Genomic DNA, 20058 nt, shown 5'->3' with positions numbered 1-20058 from the left:
GGTTCATAGTGCCTCCTTGGTTGTGTATAAACAGAAATTCAGCCACATCTGTACTTTACTCTGTACTGTACCCGTTGTCAGGGCGACGTGGGACCAGTAGCACGTTGGCTGTATGGGTTTCGTTCCTCCCACCAGTCAAGTGGTTTGAGCTGCTTTAAATCATTTAAGAAACCAACCAGGTGTATCATCCACCAACCTGCGCTAGTGTAGAACGTAACAAGTTCACTTACTGCTCAAACTGTGCTCCAGCTACACTGTGACATTAACAGATGGCACCAATTTGCTTTTTTCTGCTACATCTTAATTTCACGTCCCCAGGCGGAGCCTGATGTAAGATTCCTTCTCTCTGAGAGCCGACGCCAACCGCCGTTGCTGCTCGTCTCATGACGCCGCGCCTGCACGAGGACGAGGAGCGGAGCTGCTGGGACCGGGAGGTGGAGGCACGAGAGATGCAATTTCACAGCTGAGCACGCTCACTCGGGGCCTCCAGCATTAGCATGGGAGGATTTCACACTTGAGGTGATATCGGAGCTGAGGGAGAGGACGGGATCAATCTTTGCTCATCAGACAGTATTAACCTTTACAAGGTCTCAAAGTATGAATAATCTGCTTTAAAAGATCAGCAAAGTGTCTCTGATCATTTCTTTATCTTCTAGACTGTTTTCACTGTTTACCCTCTTTCCTGACCTGAAAGATTAGTTTATCAGTTAAATATGGTCTGTTCTATTTCTCTAGTCTGAGACAGCATACAACATATAGTACTGTAATTAATTAGTTATATTCATATCATCATGCCAATCTAGTGTCACATGATGACACATGACAGCTACAACCAAACATAATGACAGTATATGTAAATATTACAGTCTGTCTAAATATGCACACGATAGAGCTGTGAATCATTTATTATATCACAATCAATACTGTCACAAATGGGTGCAAGGCACAGATTAAGACAAGTTTGATAAAAATAACAACTGAAACACAGATGACCTACAGCACCTGAACCTACCAAACATTTCTCCAAAGGAGCATCATATCTACACTAATGTTGAAAAGAACTAAACCTGACATTTTATGCAGACGAGGGCGATCGAAGAGGAAACAGCGGATTCTTCATTCGCATCCTCCTCGCATGCACCCGTGAACACCCACCCTCGCGAATGACAGCAACGCCTTTAGAACCAGCTTCATCTTAACCTTTGGTGCCGCTGTCCTGCATCATTATGCAAAAGCCATTTCACCTCATTAGGAATCAGCTGAGAAGCTAAACACAGTCCTGTGTGAGGAATCGATCTGCCACCGATGAGCAACACACACACACACACACACACACACACACACACACACACACACACACACACACACACACACACACACACACACACACACACACACACACAAAACCTTTATATGACGCTGGAGGATAATCAAACCCCATAATAGTTTTTTCAAACAACTGGTTAATGACAACTTCTCTCTATTATTCTGCATTGTAATCACGCTATTAATATGGATATGACTGCAGCGTTGGGGGCCATCTGTTCAGCTGAGGCAGCTCTGGACCTTCTCCAACACAAATAGTAACTTCAAAGAGCGCATTTTGGCCAGGGACCACAGGCAGCATAATCAATGCGCGCGCCGCCACCAGCGCTGGGAGGCGAGGGCCCCAAATTGATCCATCAATCACCTATTCACACAATGTTTATTCAGCTTTGACGCACTGCGCAGTCGCTCACAATCGCAGATGAGACGAGGCTCCGGCGGAGTGGCTCCGTGAGCTGGTGGTGAGGTGGGTGATTGCCTTGGGTTACCTCTGGGTGGAATCAATTATACAGGCTTTTTAAAAGGCCTTCCTTGGTCTTTGCAGCAAAGCACGGAGCGAACGAGCTCCCGAGGTATCTAACATTATTTCTTCTTATGTTTCAACATCAAACTTTCTGTTTCTTCTCCAACTTTGCCGTACTTACTGCCAGAGTGAAAATGTGGGGCATTTGAGATGTTATTGCCAAACTTCAATTGCCTCCCACCTCCTCCCTCCCCTTATGACTAATGTATTGCCAGTACAAAAGCATATGTTGCTTTTAGTGCAGCTCTGCAGCAGCTCTGTTTGTGGTCGCTCATGGGAGAAGAGCAGGAGCATGAATGCTTCTTGTTTTTTCTGGGGGAATTTTCTGACAGCTGCACTTTACGTTATGTTTTGCATTAAATGAGCGAGAAATCAGAAACCTTCTTTGTTCCAACTTGGGCATCTCGTGCTCCTTGGGAAAGTGTGAGAGTCTGAACTAATCATCCTCATCCAAAGCCTTCACAAGCAGAGACCCTGGTGAAACTGAGTTGTCGGTCTCATCACCAAACATTAAACCTTCAAAAACGAACCACACAAGCGATAGGAGCCTTTATTACGTGGTGTTTATGCACCTCATTTGCAATAGTTCTCTGCACTTAGCAAACTCTTAAAAGCAAACACTCTGTTACATCTTTCCCGTTCTTGAAGCACAGGAATCTGCAAACGGCACGCTACTGTCTGTCTCCTGCCAGGCTGTTTGAATTTGGCTTTTTACCTGCTGAAACACTGGAGCTCCAGGTCTTTTCTAGTCTGTGGTTAATTGGCAAGCCTGCCTACACTCCCTCAGAGCCGGAGACGAGCTGCAGGGAGGAGGGCGGCCAACGCAACGCATTTCATCTCTCTGCAGACTTCCTCATCTCTTGTAATTAATTGCATCTTTAAAAGAGCAAAATGTAAATACGCCGCTGACATGCTGCCAATTAATTTCCAATCGCCGTCTTCCTGGCGCTTTCTGCTCAACCAAGGGGGAAATCAAAAGTTTTACAGGGTGTTACGAAAGCTTTAATAGTGTCCCTTTGTTCCGAGCAACGCATTGTGGGAAAAATGCATTCGGGCCTGACAAAGTGCTCCTGCTCCGTGTAATCAATTCCCTCAGCTTCAAGCAGTCAAAGAAGATGGGCTGGGGGAGAGATCTGAAAGAAACCAGCATCTTGTCTCCTGTTGTTCTTTGATCAGACAAAACAGGCCTCCTCCTCACATCGAAGAACTGCAGATAAAGACAAAACCATTTCATCTGTGCAGAACGAAAATAACTGTGATTATAAGGTAATCAGTGACCTACACGCAGTGATGACAGGAAGGCCAATAACCGTGGCAACTGAATCCAAGTGACCACACATGAATCTCTTTTTAATGTCTGAAACTGATTATGAAGATTAGATGGTTTCAGCTTTTATCCATCTTTACAGACACACACATTTCATTTAAGACAGATTTATGATCCAGCATCCAGCTGTACTGTAAATGCCATAAACTGCTTCAAACACGAGTGACAAACAGATGATGCATCGTCTCTTCTTGTTAACGTTGTTAATGTTAACCTACCCAGTGGATTTTTTTGTCGCTTTGAAGCCCATAATAATGAATCGTGTGGTTGCAGCCAGAGACTCTATTAGACACTAGAGACCAGGTCAAATAGTGTCGCTGCTGATGCTCAGCAGAATGTGGGTGTTTTATACCTGAAGAGTCTCTCTTTGATAAAACCAGCAGGGATCAATGGCTGAAGTGGGAAATTTAAACTTTGATACTGCATCATATTACAACTATATTTTTATTAACAATATTAAAGTCATATCAACATGAACGCTCGACTCGTGTCTCTGTCACTGCCTCAGTTGGTTTGTTCCCAGAGATGAAATGTTTGTGCCTGTTCTTATGTTCTTGTCCTATTCTTCGTCTTCATACTCGCTGTCGATTTTTCAGCTTTTCTCGCTCCTCTTCACTGCTCTTTCCGCGCAGTTTGCAGGCGGTTGTATTTTGGGTGTTAGACGTTGGAAGCACAGCAACAACGCGCACAAAACAAAACTGCTCTGTGATTTCCACCTCGCTCGCTTCAGGCATCTCTCGAAGCTTCGGGAACCTGCAGCAGCCCAAGAAACCGCCTCCATGAGAGAGAGAGAGAGAGCGAGAGAGAGAAACGTCTTCTCATTAAAGACTCACATAATGTTTTATTTAACGATTTGTATTTTATAACATTAAAGTTTTAACACTAATGTTCCATTAATAAGTCATGTGTGCAATTACTTATTAAATTCCCCGGTGATTATTCTTCAGTATATGTAGTCCCAGACAAACACATTAACATGTGAATATGTCTGGATTGGAACTGTTCTCAGGTTCTTCTGGTTCTTTTAGTTTATTGTAATAATGGGTTCTGCCTGACATAGGCCTTGGTTTTAGTGTAGCAAGACTGCCCTCTGGTGAATCACTACATCCCTGTGATTGTTTCTGCTGGGTTAGCTGCACTAAGAAAGATAATCTACACAAAGCACAAAGAAAGTCTTTTATGAAGTGCTTAATTCCTTCCCTGTCTGACAGAAAGTGAACGTCATCCAGACACTGAATTCCTCCTCTGTATAAGAAAAAACATCCTAAGTTCACCACAGCCTGCACAACACAGAATCATTAGTGCAAGACAATGTAAATATTCACTCAGGCTTTAATGGTTACATTTAAGCAGAGTTTTGACTATTCATATGGCCCAACTTTACCTGCCCATTAGAGATGGCATCAGCTGAAAGCCTAGGCGTTATAGATAGATAGATAGATAGATAGATAGATAGATAGATAGATAGATAGATAGATAGATAGATAGATAGATAGATAGATAGATAGATAGATAGATAGATAGATAGATAGATAGATAGATAGATAGATAGATAGATAGATAGATAGATAGATATGAGCAATACAATAAATGTCACATTGATTGAAACACACATTGATTTCCTGTTTTATTACAAACAAATACAGTACAAAAGTTAGACACACAAGGCAACATTTGACTGTTTTTAGTTGCAAAGAATAAGGTCACAAACACCTGAAGCATGAAAAAATATGCCTGTTGACTGGTCAAGAAAATGGGCCCCTTTAAATAAGCAGTTGACTGTGACACAGCACATGGGAGAACTATAACGTATTTACAGAGTGGTCTGATGGAACATGTTCTTTAGTACATGTGCACAGAATGACAGTCCAGCATTGAAGATGAATGTGTGTTGACCAAAGCTTCAGGACTGTCAATTTAAGAGGCAGTGCTAAAGGTTGTTGGTTTTCAGCTCTTATATTATAGTCCATGAAGGGTGGAGCTGACGATGTCCATGAAGGTGGCTTCCACACAGTAGCAGAGCTGAACATCAGGGTCAGCACCACCCAATTCCTGTGCCGTCCTCTGAGGCAATGTGACCTTCGAAGACCCTCCTCCTGGAAACAAGGCTTCCTGAGGCTTCTCTTTCAGATATTGCAGGCCTGAAGAAGAAAATTAAAAGGTCATGACATCTGCAGGTGGTCACACAAATCATGTGCTGGTGAAACATACAGTCATAACCACTAAAACCTATTAGGCTATACCCAGGTAACTACTTGTACTTACGTGCAATGAGAGGGTCAATGTCCCTGGATTTGGTGGCTACATCAGATGCACACACTTGCCCTACTTGCACCAATAGAGCTGCAACGTCATCATAGAGTGGAGGAAAGGCCTGACAAAAGGCCACCAGACACGGCAGGGTGGGCATGAAGAAGGAGTAACGCTTCGGACGAGTCAGCACTAAAAAGCAGACGGAATGATAAGCTTGTGAATATCACAGAATGCTGCAGTAACAGCCAAAGGCCAGATGGTGGCATCAAAATATAACAAGAAGAAATATCAGTGGGTGCTGTATGACAAAGGCTGATTTACACAAAATGGTAACATGAAATGATACTGTGAGATGTAAGGATTAACCCTAACCTGTGAGGAGAGTGCCCATCACACTGATGGCCAGCCTGGCCACGCTGAGGGACTTGGGTAAGGCGTATTGGGTGCACAAATATGACAGCAACTGGATCGCAAAGATCTGAAAGGGCAAATCAACGCAGTTCATTTTTTAAATTATTTGTAGCAAATATGCAAATACAAGGCTGAGTGCCCCCAAGAGAGGCTATGGCACAAGCTCAGGGGAACTCCAGGACTGAGAGGAGAGGAGAGCTCACCTGCTTTTCCAGCTGGGGCTGGGCCAACAGCTCTGGGATGAAATCCAAACAAATATGGATGGAGGGAATGCCTGCGACAGTCAGGGGCAGCAGTGCTTGAGGGTAGCCCTGAGAGAAACATCGGGGGAGAACAGGAAACATAACGTTTATTATAAAACCTGAATTTAGACTTTAACATAGATGTGTACGTGTGCAAATGGAAATAGGTCGTGTGGCAAATCAGACAGGAATCGGCCATATGGTCGTCATTTGGCTATGGGAGTGCAGCTGTCAGAAGTGATGGCTTACAGTGATGATATGGCACCGTAAAAAGGGTCTTGAAAATAGTCTCAGCAATATGGCACACTTGAACCAAGGTCATTTGCACGATAATATTACTCTGATGGCAAATTTAGGAACAGAGGAAAAAAGTGAAAGTTTAACGGAGCATCCCTAGTTGGTGGCTAAAAGCATCGCTCATCATGCACCATTGCATATCTGACACCTCAGCTCTTCACCTCTGTAAATATAAATGTGCTGCTTTTTATCTCATCTTACCTGAAAGTGAACCAACTTGGCAATGTTGGGATCAGCGATGAACATCTGATGTAGCAGACAGCAGATGAGACACTGCACCTCCCTCAAGTCACTAAGCAGGCCTCCCTCTGTCTCCGCGTCCCCCACGCCCCTGTCAGCTTTTGGCACAAGGCTTCCCTGTTTCGGTTTTCCTGGCACGGATCCCCTGATGTTTCTTAAAAGGCTCTCTGTGTTGGCACCAAGTTGCTGCTCTTCTGATGTTGGAAGACACACCTCCAATAGAATCTGGACTGCTGCGCTGTCCTGGGGTTAAACAAACATGGCTGGGTATAATATTTCTATATTTTCCAGACATATAATTTTCACATTTATACTCTGCTCCACAAAGCTCCTTCCATAATGGGAAATCAGTGCAAGTGAAAATACCTGAGCAGCCAGAAGGGCATTCTTTAGCTCTTCTCTTGTAACCTCAGGGGTATCTGGCTGTCCAGGTGTCCCCAGGTTTGAGATGGACTGGCTCTGCCGATCAAAATCAGCAGTCTCCTTCAGGTGACAGTGCAGGTAGGCTTTTGAAGCCAGAAGGTAGCCATTCAGCATGTGCAGGACGATGTCCATCAAAGGCGGACACCTGGGAAAGAACATGAATGTCAAATTTGCTTATATTTCATACATTTCATGTATGAACGGAGAAGATTTGAGATTGACAGCTGCAGTTTGCATTAACTGCCCTAGAACTTTTTAAAAAGGTGGCATGGTCCTGTGGTTACCTGTACACCCTCTGATCACAGCGCAGCACAATGAGGGGATCCACCATCAAGTCATTCTGAGTGTACGTTTGCTGCCTGAGCATCTTAGCTGAGGGCTGGAGGGCATTTACGGTCATCACCCACAATCTACACCAAAAGAAATAAAACCATTATCACAACTTACTTAAAAATTTGATTTGATTTAGTTTTTTCTGTTTGCTGCATTTTGTAGCTAATATGAGCTAATCAAAACTTTCACGATATTATGAGGTTATTGTGTATTTTAAACAAATCCTCCAAATGTTTGCATCCCACAGCAAAGACACTGGAGAATCACTGTTGTCTACCTTTGACTAAAGATTTTTTTAAAATTTGGATTTTCTTAAATCTAAAATTAGCTGTTCATTTCTAATTGATAACTTGAGCTGTGAGCTGATGTTTGGGCCACTGCCACCTTGTCAGTGTTTTGACAAGAATCTTCAGCTTAGATTTCATCATCTTCAGAACTGTAGCTCATTTCAGTCATATTTAATCTATTTCACCTCGGTTTTAGTCAGGATTCCCTGGAGATATATTAGTGTAAGTAGTCGGTACCTGCGGGGCATTACAGTGTTGAGACCCATCCAGAGTTTGTTGAGGGTCTGCAAAATGCGTCGAGACACTGCCGGCTCTAGCAGTAATGCCATTCTAGCTGTAAGCGCCTCTGCGTAAGGGATCAGGTCTCCGGGTGAAAGCAATGTTAGGTTCTCCAGGATGCGCATCAGCCTGTGACCACTGGAAGGCAACTTCTGAAACGCTGGGATCAAGACCACTGAATTAGTTTTCAGAATCTAGAGCTGTGATCTGAAGTAAATGTAGACACAGGAGCATCACAGCATACTTTAACATTGAAACAGCAAAGTGAAACATGACTCAACCGGAAAAAAGCATTCATGCTTTTCAGACTAAACACATTTTTCTCTCCTTACTTTGTCTTTATAATTATTATCATATTTTGATCACTATATTCTTTAAGCCTTTAATGCAGAGGGCAGACAGCTTTGTCTATTTGCATGAATAGAACAATATATATGATGCACATTAACCTAAATAATACCCTGAAATGACAGTGTTAGTTTTGCATTTTGTCAAGAATCTTTATTAAAAAAAAGGCCAATTACAGCATAATCCTCTAAACCATTTAGGATTAACTACCGAGATAAGATTTGAGTTAGATAAAAGGTTTTCACCTGTCAATTAATTACCCTGCCTTTTAAAAAAACTTCCTTCTTCAATCTTCATATCAAGATTGTTTTGGGATATTCAAATTTTATCATTTATCAGTTGTTTTGACAAAAACAGGTTTTCCGAGGTATAAATATTGATTATGTTTCTTCAACCCCTCTTCCAGTTTGACTCTTACCCTGGTGAAGCTGGTTTTGGGTATATCGGCAAGTGTTGCTAGGGAGCATCATCCTCCTCAGTAGTGGTAGGGTGCCGGTCACCTCCTCCTCACACACCCAGTCCTCCACTAGGCACAGGTGGGGGTAGTTTGTGGCCAGTAGTCTCAGCAGGGCGGAGTGCAGACCTACAAAAAGGCAAAGGGGAACCAAGATTGTGTAAAGAAGAAACGTAATAATAGTCTCAGTTTAATCTAATCAATTAACATGGATGTGAAAGTGTAATCAAACATGAAGTTCATGTCTTACCCCCTAACTCCTGCTGCAGCCCCTGGGCTTGAGTAACCAAATACTTGATGGGGATTTGGTCCATCAAGGCTGCAGAGTAGGACTTGGGCTTCCTCTGCATTAGGGCTTAGCACAAAAAAAGAGAGAAGAAGCAAATTATAATGGTGTAAATGTACAGGATGAGAGTAAAAAGGAAGAAAGAGACAGCATAGGTGTTTTGCTTGGCTGTGTAAGGACACCAGAGTGCTCTGATGCATTAGAGGGGTGGAGGTGATTTTTCATTAACTTGGGTTCATTACCACTGCTGATGGGCACCATTACTCCTTCCTTGAAGGCTGTGGGAGCACTTGGGTAAACAAAGCAATTAAAGAGATGGGCATTAAATCTCACATAAATCTGGCCTAATGAAGGACAAGAGGAGAGCTTATCATGGAAGAGAATAAACACTGACTAGGCTAACTGCTAATGCTCAATCTAACCTAGAGGCAGCCTGGTTAGCTTAGCTCCCACAGTCACTGTATCTGGCTCGTTGTCAGCCCTCCATTTACTCTGTAAAGGCAGCCAACACTCAGTGCCAAGAGAGAAAAAGATGAATGACTGCACATTCACAGTAAGTGTCTCCTACAACTTAACAGAGGACAAAAGCTGTCTTTCCCCTTCTCACAGTCAAACAAATCCCCACCGTGTCATATACAATGCCTTTTCTTAGCGGAGGGGATGACAATGGAAGCAGTTTAGGAACGTAAACAAGAAAAGTACAAAAGGGACTAAGCCAACAGCAAGAAGGAAAGTGCAAGGGGTGGTTGGCACACAGCTACTGTCCCAGTCATACGTACCTAGTTGTTTGGTGCTAGCCAACAGGTTCTCCTCATAAGACAGAATGTAATAGAGGATGAGGAGCTGTGTGGTGATGGAGTAGCGCTGTCGTCTCCCCTCCCCTTGCTAACAACACAGAAAAAGAAATATTATAACTAATTGTGAATCATCAGATGTGAGGAGGAATCATTTCAAATGACTAACTAAAAGGAAGAACTAGGATGGTTTATGTTTGCAACAATTTCATAGTAATTTGCCATAAAAAAGACAAAATTGGAACTGTTTAATGAATCAATTAACTTTGATTATGCACAGTAGTGTAGAGTAGACCAGAGTAACTAAGGCTTGACAATAATTGTGTAAATCAGTTCAAGGAGGTAGTAAAAATAAGATAAGAGCAGCTCCTAGTCGTAAGGCCATAGACCTGACTCACCCCAGGACAGGTTTGAAAGACGATGAGGATCTCCTGCTCCGTGATAGGCTGGTTGGTGGCCTCTGGGTTGGCCTTGGATGCTGGAGTGAGGATGGAGTTTATATAGGCATCAATTAGGGGGATCAACTGGGTGTGTATGGGCGTGGTTGTTTCACAAAGCTGCCGATAGATCCAGTCCTGGTTGACCCACACAAGCAAAGCAACAGAGGTAAAGTTTATTTAAAAAAAATTAGATTTAGGATGTAGTGCAGTTTCACACATGTACAGCATACTGTAAATGTAGTCTATGTATCACCTTGATTGACACTTTGTGCTTGGTGAAGGCTCGGCTTCGAAGCAGCTGGTAGATGCAGTGAATAGGAAGGAATCCTGTGATGTTGGCACTTAAGTTGTTGGTCACTGCAACCCTGACAGCATGGGCTGTAACCACCTACGCGACACATGGAAGGTTATCAATGGAGCAAAAACACCTACTGACTCTGAACAACTTCACATCACGTTACATGATGAGTGAGAACACGCAACACTGTTGTAACAATGTGATACTGATCAGATCTACTCAAGTCTGACAATACTTATTACGTTTGAACCACTACACAGTTGAAGTGTACATGTGACATACTACATCAATTCAATTCTTATCCAACTTTTTATATACGCAAGTTACCATCACATTATTAGAGTAAGACATTTTTGTGTAATTGCCTGAATGTAGCTACGACAGGCCAAATAGGAAGACTACATTATGACTAAAGTGAGGAAACAGAACAGAGCATACACACCTGTTCTGTAAAGATCTCCTGCGTGAAGATAGTCTTCATTTTGCTTAGAGAGCTGGGTTTGATGGCAATCTGTGGAGAGTTGAACACGGGCAAAAATACAATAAAAAACCATCACCATTGGTGGGCTTACTCGGAGTGAAAACAACCTACAGGCAATCGTGCTGGTAATTTGTAACTCCCTTCTTTCATATTTCATAAGAAAGATTCGACATGGCAGGCACAGCATTGAACTGAGAGGATTGCCCTAGAGGTGGAAACAAACACGCTCTGAATCCAATTACATTACACATCTTAGTAGAAACACACTGAGACAGGGAAACTACTTAGCACCCAGGCAGGATACAACAGTGCACTTAATAAGTAATAAAACGGCAAATTGACCGAAGGGTGTAAGAGTGTATTGCCAGATATGTGCATGCTGCAAGTGTTTCATCAGTGATATCGCCTTTATGTGTTCCACTGCTACAGTGAAAGAGCAGTAGGACCAGGAGCTGGTCAGCCAGACTGATGTATTGATCAGTGCCTCGCTCCCACCTTACCTTCATTCCCAAAGTAGAGCACACCAACTCAATAATGGAGCTGAGCTGGTTGCTATGGAAATACATGGCAACCAGTAATAGCATCTCTCCAAAAGAAGCAGATACGCCTGCAGCACTGTAACGAGACACACGCACACACAGGAAGGTGGAGAAAGAAAATGCACTTTAAGTCTATAAGACTTTTAGACTTATAGAAAAGGATTTTATTTTAATAAACTGACTAGGTTATGTGCATTAACACACACAGCAACTTATACTATCAGTCTATGTCAAATTAGGCTCTTAAAGTCACAAGACTGCAGATTTTTTTTTAATTGACAAGAGTTTCTAGCCAATAAACACACAAACCATTCAGAATTTGCTGTTAAAACATCTGTTAATCTCCTTTTCTGCTGTATTTCTTTATTTCTACTTAGTTTCAGAATTAGTGATAAGAGACTTAATAACACAGGGTGGTATAATGTTTGGATTGACAATGATTATCTGTACAAGACACATCTTGTTTATGAAAGTTGTGCCAGTTGGATCATGGTGTAAATTATGTAATAATGTATTGTAGTAATTACCATCATCAGGGTCTTTTCATTTATGCCTTATTCTCAAAAATATAAAAGACATTATTTTTACCTCTCAAAATACTCCTCCTCTTTGATCATCCAGCTGAGCCACATGACCATCAGCTGTTCCTGCTCTGGAGTGCTGGACAAAGTAATAAGACTTTTTAGAATGCACCATGCATTCGCAAAAAATCAAAACTCAGGTCAAACTGGTAGTTGAAACTACTGTAGAGGTAGGATAGGCGTATCTACCTGACCAGAGTGGGGAAGGCCAGAAGCTTGCAGAAGGACAGAGAGACAAAGCGAACACCCGCTGGAGTGGCTGGAGGCCGGCTAGTCATCAGCTGTAGCAGCTGCTCAGCCTCTTCATCTGTAGGTCTGACGAAAACACCACAAAAACTCAACTCTGAGTTACTTGTTAAACTAAAGCATTAATTATGGAATATCTGTAGTGAGTCTGAGTGAGTGAGTGAGTGAGTGAGTGAGTGAGTGAGTGAGTGAGTGAGTATCTAGATGACTGTTAACCCCCTCTCGTACCTACCTGAGGCCTGCAATGCCCATGAGGGCACAGTACAGTCGGAGCAGGGCGCTGGCCTTTACCACATGCTCCTCTCTGAGGCCAGAGTAGCCTGAGCTGCCCTCTCCTTTCATGTCACCATCACTGGGCACGTGGCTGCTGCGTGAGCGCGGCAGGATGGCGACCAGCTCCAGCAGCAGCTGCCTGCGCATCTGCCAGAGCACAGAGCTGCTCTCTCTCTTTCGCTGGCAGCACAGAGAGAAAGTGAAGAAAGAGCGTCGTTTACCAGGCATGCTTCCAATGGAGTGGCATTTTCAGAGTCACTTGCCCATTAGCTGCCAAGCACGACAGCCGATTGAAAAAATGATGTATTTCTTTTGCTACATTTCATTTGTTATTTGGACAGTTTAACCCAAGAGCTGACAACTAAAAAAAATACAAGAATGAAACGGCAAAGATATAAAATCTACTTAAGCAGATGAGTGAGGGTGTGTGTGTGTGTGTATTGTTTGTATACTCAGGATGATGACACCGTAATAATTTTTGTGGATTACAATCTTTACTCAAATAATTAGAAAATGATAAAACTTCTTAAACAATGAGTTTATAAAACAGACGTAACATTACACAAACCCACCTGTTGTCCATTACGAATAAACATGCTGAACCATGTTCGGACTTTGCTGTTGGTTCCCAGCAAAAGCCCGCTGACATAAGAGACTAGGGGACTGACTGCCTCGTCTGCTGTGTCTGGTTTATAGTCCAGAGTTAGAGCCACACCTAGACCAGGCAGGTGGCACTCCTCCACCTGAACATACAGAAAATCAACGGACATATTAAATGAATACCTCTTTGTGGAGGTATATGTGCTGCTAGTGAATAGTCAAATGAACAAAACATTTCCCCACTCTACATCCAGCTCAGTAACATTCTTGATGGACAAAAAAATTTAAATATACCTAAGCATTGTTACCTTTCTCAGTTATTAGAAATTACAAATCAATAAATGTTTTTGATGATTTACATAACTGGGAAATATCATATTTAACAGTATATCAGAAAATGCTTCAGCACGTATTCCTTTGTTGTGATTAAATCAACAGTGTAACTGACCACCATAGCTCTGATATTGAGGGCCTGGGAGGGGTTCATCTGACACAGTTGTCTTAGAGCTTCTGTCCTGCGTCGACCACCCACACTCTCCTCATCCTGACGCTCCCCATTCTTTATCAAACCTCTGCAAACTGCGAACACAGAAATGTCACTAAAATCAGGGACATTTTTTATTTGCACATCTTACATTTGTTAGTAATGTGATCTTTGCCCAAAGACCTCTTGGTTTTGTGTGTATCACCAACAGATAATGTGTAATTTCTTCAATGTCAGGACCAAGTCGTGTTCCTTCATAACCACCCCAAACTATAAAATCATGACTCATTCTTTAGTGGTAGATACGATTTAACTGCCACTGGGGGACAGCATTTTTAAAGCCTGATCTCATTTTCCCCTTGTTTTTTCCACAGCTGACAGTTTAAAAGGAAATCTGTTCATGCCTGGCTGAAACTATGACATACATTGAAATATTAGCATTAATATCAACATTAGCTTCTGGATTATTTCACAAGCCATAAAAAGAAAGCTGGTTGAGTTAGGCCTGGCTACCATCTTGTGCTCAGAACAGTACATTTTACTTTGAATTCAATTAAACTTAGTCTTTTCCAGCAACAAATCCAAATGGTTACCTTGGCACTGACTGCTATGTAACACACACAAAAATAAGCCATTGACTTAACGCTGACCCTCTGTGTGTTAAGGAGACACGGGAGACAGCAGGCGTTTTCTTATAATGAATGTCTCAAAGCACACACACTGCACTCTCTGCGAGCCAGAGCAGGACAATAATGTTCATCATCAATCAAAGACAAATATACAAACTCTAAGGGCAGAGGCATGGCTAGAATAAGAAGGGGAAAACATGGACTCTTAGAAAGAAAAGATACTGATGTTAAACTCAGTGGCAGATAAGCTAAAATTACACCAACATCTTCACAATGTATGTGATTACAATAATTAAAAGGTGCAGTCATTAACTAAATCTAAGAATTAACCAGTCACTCAGTAGCTCAATCTTTCAGATGACAATAAAAGAAGTATTGAGAGAAATAAAGTACCTTCACTAAAGCTGTCAGGGACATTGGCAACCAACAGGCACAGAAACCAGTCTCCATTGCGAACATGTAGCAAAGCTTCTGCAACATCCACAATTGGCAGCAAGGAAGGGAGCTCTAAGGAAAACAAATACATATATGGATTTTAAATTATACTAATCAGCTTCAACACACATCTGATATTGATGACATTTTTCACTTAATGTACTTTTCTTTCAATGTCCTCACAGCACCTCAAAACATGCCTTACTGTAGAAGTGTTTATTGTCTTTTCTATGCCTGGGTGACATCTTCCAACATTGTCTAGGTGTGGGTTTGGGTTAGGTGTGCTAATGATGAATCAAACGATAGCCTCTGGACCCGTTTTAGATCTAGTGCAGGGCTCCTGGACAGTGTGGTGGGACTTTGTGGCATCACATGCACCAATGCATAATGTTTTCTAGGTATAGATATATGAATAGAATAACTGACTTAGTCTGCCTACTTAAACATTTGTTACTCTGTGACTTTTCCAGAATTTATATTAGGTCTATTGTAGAAAACAGAATAGGATCACATCAGCATTATGTCCCAGGTTTTCATATATGGTCTAAATGTGCATGTCAACTTTTGTGTTATGGATTATATAATTCTCACTCCTGAAAAGCAGACTTTACCATGAAAAAGCTGTATAAAATGCTGACCAACTTTCAAAGCACCTCTAAACAAGACTATCTAAAGATTTAACACAGCTGGGTACCTGCTTGTAAGATACAAAGAACATCTGCAACCTCTTCCAGGTAAACAGAGCTTTCGAAAAGTTCAGAAGACTTTAAGAAAAACTCTCCATTAGAGTCTGCAACCTGGAAAACATTAAAGTAGTCAAAAGTTGACAGTGTGAATCATTGAATCACTTTAAATCTGCAATATTAAAAGTACAAAAATTCTTTACATATTAACTGATGACAATTAGTGCTGCATTGTCAACATCAATTCAATTTTTTAAACCTATACACCAAAGCCACCAAAAGCTTATTATCATCATTTAATCAAGCGAGTAACTACATCTCAGCGAACCTTATTCATGATGGCCAACAGTTCACTGAGAGTCAGACGGAGCCTTCTGAGGGGATCGCTGTGTTCAAACTCCAGGGTGAGGCCATGCTGTACCTGTGATACCAGAATGCTCTCTCCATTAGAGCCGCCGGCTTTGTGTCTGTCAGAACAAACAGAACACTGCATGACTGAAAAGAATTTACAGTGCATCATAGTAATAGTTCATTGCCTCCAAAACTTAAAGCAGTAGTCGAGTAGTCTGTGATGCATGCGATATATGGTTTGAAACCCGTGAGCCAGCTGTACCTAAGTTGCTGCTCCTTCCGTGCATCCTGCTCCAAAGCATGAAAGTCCACAGACAGAAGCGCCACAATGGAGTTGACAGCTTCTACTCCGGAGAGAAGTCGCAGGATGAGCTTCTTGTCCTGCGCCCAGGACTGGCTCTGATCAGCTGGAGCGCACAGAGCCATCCTCACTAGGCAGGGCAGCAGCAGTCTCAGCTCTGGGTCACTTAGAGCAGCCAGACGCACAACATCCACCTTCTGCATGGCCTCAAAGGCATAGGAGCTGACAAACTGCAGCCCTGTGTTGTCAGTCATCTCGCTGCAAAGTAAGGGGCAAATCAGGGATTCATGATGTGAGACATGTGCTTATTCACTACAGGGGTTGGCAAACGAGAAATCTGCACAGCTACTGTATACAGTGACCAGTAGCTGAGAGTTTAGACAGCGGGAGTCAAAAAGTCACATTGAAGTTCATGAGCATATTCTTTTAGTAATAAACCCGTAATTCATTTGGCTGAAGGTCTGGTTTGCTGCTTGGTGCACAGTAATGTTACTTCTGTTACAAGTTAGCTTTAACACTAGGCGCTAATGCTAACGTTGGCAACCACTGTCAAGTACATTATTGCCATTTATAACAAACGGGAAAGCTAAATATCAGAGACAGTTACTTCAGGCCAAGTGCAGCTCTCTACTCACTATCTCAAATATATCACGTAAAGCCTAACAAGGGACTACGATGCAGCTGGATTAACTTTGAATACCCCATTAATGCTAGCCGCGGTTTGGCTAACGTTCATTGCCGTTCCCATTGTATTTAAGCCACCGTTAGCACAACAAGATAACAGCTAAGCTAAGCCAACACGTAAGACTGAAATAAGCGCGCGTGCAGTCCATCTGCACAAGCCGTGCAACCATTACTTAGCTCATGTAAAGTCAGTGTTTTAGCGAAGATAAACTTACCTTACGGTTTGGAATAACGCGCCTTTAAAAACAAAATATCACCCTCGAGGCCTGGAGACCTCGGGCTCGGGTGTGCAGCGTCACGCAGAGCTGCGCAGTCCTAAGCAAACGATCGGTAGACGCATGGAAACGTATTTAGCGCCGCGGTGCTAAACGTCCTGTCTGTTGTAGCTGCCGCATGTCCACTTGGGCGGAATCTTTGCTTTAACTAGAGAGTTAGTTGCATGTGTCTATGGAAGTTACGGAACCGGTCTCGTCATCACGGTGTGGCAGCTCTGAACAGGACACTAAGCTTCTGCCCTGACTGCAGGCTGCGCTGTGACAACGCGGACTGGACCGGGTTGACACAAAGATGATTTCAGCTGTTTGGTGAAACAGTTTAAAGGATTACGCAATGATCTATTGTTTGATTAAACTTTTTTGCAGAGAGTAATTAATTGCAAATGCATAGTTTACATCTCTAAGCGCCGATATATTCAGATAATACAGTACAAGATGCCCTTGTGTTGAAACAAACACAGCATCAATCATAAAACAAAGGATTTAAGTTGGCATATCTTGCTTGGGATGATTTATTAAATAGAACCGTTTGTCAAGTCAGAGCCCTCTCTTCTATAACCAGCTGCTGACATGCCAGCATCCTGTCATTGTCAAGGACACAATGGCCAAGAAAATTAAAGCAGTACCTGTGTGTTTTCACAGGCTGCTGACGGCAAGGAGCACACAAATTGTCAAAAACAATGAATTGCTGGCTGTCACTGCACAAGGCAATTCAGCAGTTCAACATGCGAGATATCCCATTATCCGCGGAGTTATTTCAGTGCCTTTCACACTTGTGAATTCAGAGTATGGTAACAAGCCTGCAGACCTTCTGTATAGGAGGAGATATTACAAGAGGCAAACGTGATATCCAAAAAAGAAAAACATGGCATTGGAGTGTAAACATATTTAACTGATATTAGTATATTTATCTACACGCCAAAAAAAAAAAATGCAAACCGCATGTGGAGGTCAGAAGAAATGCCTTTGCATTTACATTTACACCACACGTTTACTTTTTCATTCAAGTAAAACAACACTGGTCTAAATGTATCCACAACCAGTCAGAAGTGTTGCCAGAAGAGTCAGACCTCAACGAGAAAAAGGACGCAGCACATTTCATACTAGTCAGTAGGTTCACGCCAACTGAAAAATACATCAAGGATCAAACCTGAGGTCAGGCACTTTCAGGAGACGCCAGTAGTTCTTCTTCCACCTCACTACAACTGTCCTTGCAAGTGCACATCATCACCCCCCAACACACACACACACACAATAAACAAACAAGCAATGATGATGAAGTTGACGCACTTTATTCCTAAAACCGAAGCCACACCACCAACTGCTGGCATGGCATTCATATATAATTATTTTATCTATATATCTATATATATCTATAGATATATATCTATAGATATATATATATTAGAGCCATTTGGGTTTTTGTGTCTAAATGTGTGGTATAAAATACTATATACAACAATGTACCTCTTTATTTGAACACAGTGAAGTTCATTGCTGTACAAGTCCTCTGTAGCTACAGCTTTGCTGTAAGTCCTTCATGCACAAACGCATGGAACATTATTCTCCACTCAAAGTCTTCTGTACATTGTGACAATACAAATATTCTGTCTCCATTACAAAAAATATTACTCTAAAAGCAACCTACTGGGACTTTAGTTAATTTTTATGGGATTTTTTTTCTGCTTTCTTTTTTTATTAAGACAGTTACATATATTTTAGACCAATTGCTTTAAAGCAGGAAGGTGATATAAACCTTCTCAATTTTTATATATAAAAGAGGTTAAGAAATAAGACAAATTATACATTTAAAAACTTACAATAAATAAGATAGATGCAGGCATTTCATTTGGATCCCATTTCATCCAAATGAATAAAAAAGGAATTTCAAGTCTTAAAACCAAATATCCATTCTCGAGTTTCTTTCCTTGAAATACACATGTCCCTTTTCTTCCACTAACTTCACAGGTAGACTTGTCTCTCCGATACAAACTGGCCAATGACTGTGCTGCCATGCTACAAACCATGACAACCAATCTGTCATTCTCTCACGTTCATTAACTGCAACTCAACTTCTGGTTTCCCCCATTTCTTTATTCCCTTGTCTCTACGTGCATGTCGGTGATTCACCGGGACCCGACTGTCTCAACCAGTAGCAGCCATGGTGAACAGGACTGCCTCAGCTTCAACACAGCAGTCTAACCCAGTCTTGGTGAAGGCTCCAGCTCCGTACTCTGGGTCAAGGTCTGGTCCTTGCAGTTTTCTTCAGTCCTGACGAACCTCCCCTTTTTAGGTTTGGGGTTGGCATTTTCCTCTTCTTGGGAATATTTCCCTACACCCCTTCTGTAACAGGCTGTCGGTTACAACATGTTCATGATGAAGTTGTACATCTGGTTGAGCACCACAAAGTGAATAGGTAAACATGATCGTCGATCCTGTGTGGCAGGGTCACATGTCAGCCAGGAGAGGGCGTTGTACTGCTCCAGGACAAATCTGTTAGAGCACACAAAAATAACAGAGCATAAGATTTATTTCTAGGCGTACGCAGATTTATTAAAACGGCATAGTATAAAGACAATATATGCAGCCTAAAGTTTATACTGTGTGCTCTGCATAAGAACTTTGAATAAAAACTCTCAGTTCTTCCAATATTAACCAATAAACATGGTGTTTTGTCACCATTTGCGTCCAAAAACACTTTAGCATAAGTACATGAATCTCCCTAGAAATGTTTGGGTGGCAACAGTGCTTAGTTGTGATCTGCCGCAGTTTACCTGAGTACATCGGAGGTCTGATTGGAGTCGAGGGGGTGGGAGTGTTTGCTGTGCAGTAGTTCATCTGATTGCACTGAAGACACATGGAGGTGCAAAGAGGCCTGACAGGGAAAACAGGTGATGTCAATAGCATTAGAATGACATTATTACTGTGATTTCAC

General features: G+C 42.1%; 2 protein-coding genes across 2 annotated transcripts in view; both read right to left on the bottom strand.

The window, feature by feature from the left end:
- Positions 1-4778: 4778 nt before the first annotated feature.
- ints2 (integrator complex subunit 2) lies at positions 4779-17394 on the bottom strand. The gene is made up of 25 exons (XM_029174211.3): positions 17064-17394; positions 16126-16422; positions 15841-15979; positions 15524-15626; positions 14788-14901; positions 13730-13860; positions 13254-13424; positions 12641-12861; positions 12352-12477; positions 12170-12241; positions 11543-11657; positions 11004-11072; positions 10517-10651; positions 10222-10398; positions 9809-9914; positions 8994-9098; positions 8708-8872; positions 7900-8101; positions 7327-7452; positions 6986-7187; positions 6581-6862; positions 6044-6151; positions 5802-5907; positions 5442-5618; positions 4779-5317 (listed from the first exon to the last, which is right to left on the bottom strand). The coding sequence occupies exons 2-25, from the start codon at positions 16416-16418 to the stop codon at positions 5136-5138; spliced, it is 3627 nt and encodes a 1208-aa protein (XP_029030044.1). The 5' UTR covers positions 16419-16422; positions 17064-17394; the 3' UTR covers positions 4779-5135.
- A 1005-nt stretch (positions 17395-18399) lies between these two features.
- Positions 18400-20058, bottom strand: part of med13a (mediator complex subunit 13a) — a 52480-nt gene continuing 50821 nt past the window's right edge. Inside the window, exons 29-30 of the mRNA XM_029173307.3 lie at positions 19898-19998; positions 18400-19616 (exon numbers count right to left, since the gene is read on the bottom strand). Of these exons, the coding sequence (XP_029029140.1) occupies positions 19484-19616; positions 19898-19998 (234 nt within the window). The 3' untranslated portion in view covers positions 18400-19483. The remainder of the gene's footprint in view (positions 19617-19897; positions 19999-20058) is intronic.

Source organism: Betta splendens, chromosome 14 (genome assembly GCF_900634795.4).
Source record: "Betta splendens chromosome 14, fBetSpl5.4, whole genome shotgun sequence".
NCBI classification, from domain to species: domain Eukaryota; kingdom Metazoa; phylum Chordata; class Actinopteri; order Anabantiformes; family Osphronemidae; genus Betta; species Betta splendens.
Note: the sequence above shows the minus strand (reverse complement) of the source record. Positions and strands in the feature narration are given on the sequence as shown.

Excerpts from the sequence above, each read along its gene's own strand:
- ints2 (XM_029174211.3), bottom strand. The coding sequence starts at position 16,418 with ATGACTGACAACACAGGGCTGCAGTTTGTCAGCTCCTATGCCTTTGAG. Across the intron at positions 15,980-16,125 it reads CGGAAGGAGCAGCAACTTAG|ACACAAAGCCGGCGGCTCTA; the intron begins GTACAGCTGGCT and ends TTGTTCTGACAG. Across the intron at positions 7,188-7,326 it reads TGTGATCAGAGGGTGTACAG|GTGTCCGCCTTTGATGGACA; the intron begins GTAACCACAGGA and ends GTTCTTTCCCAG.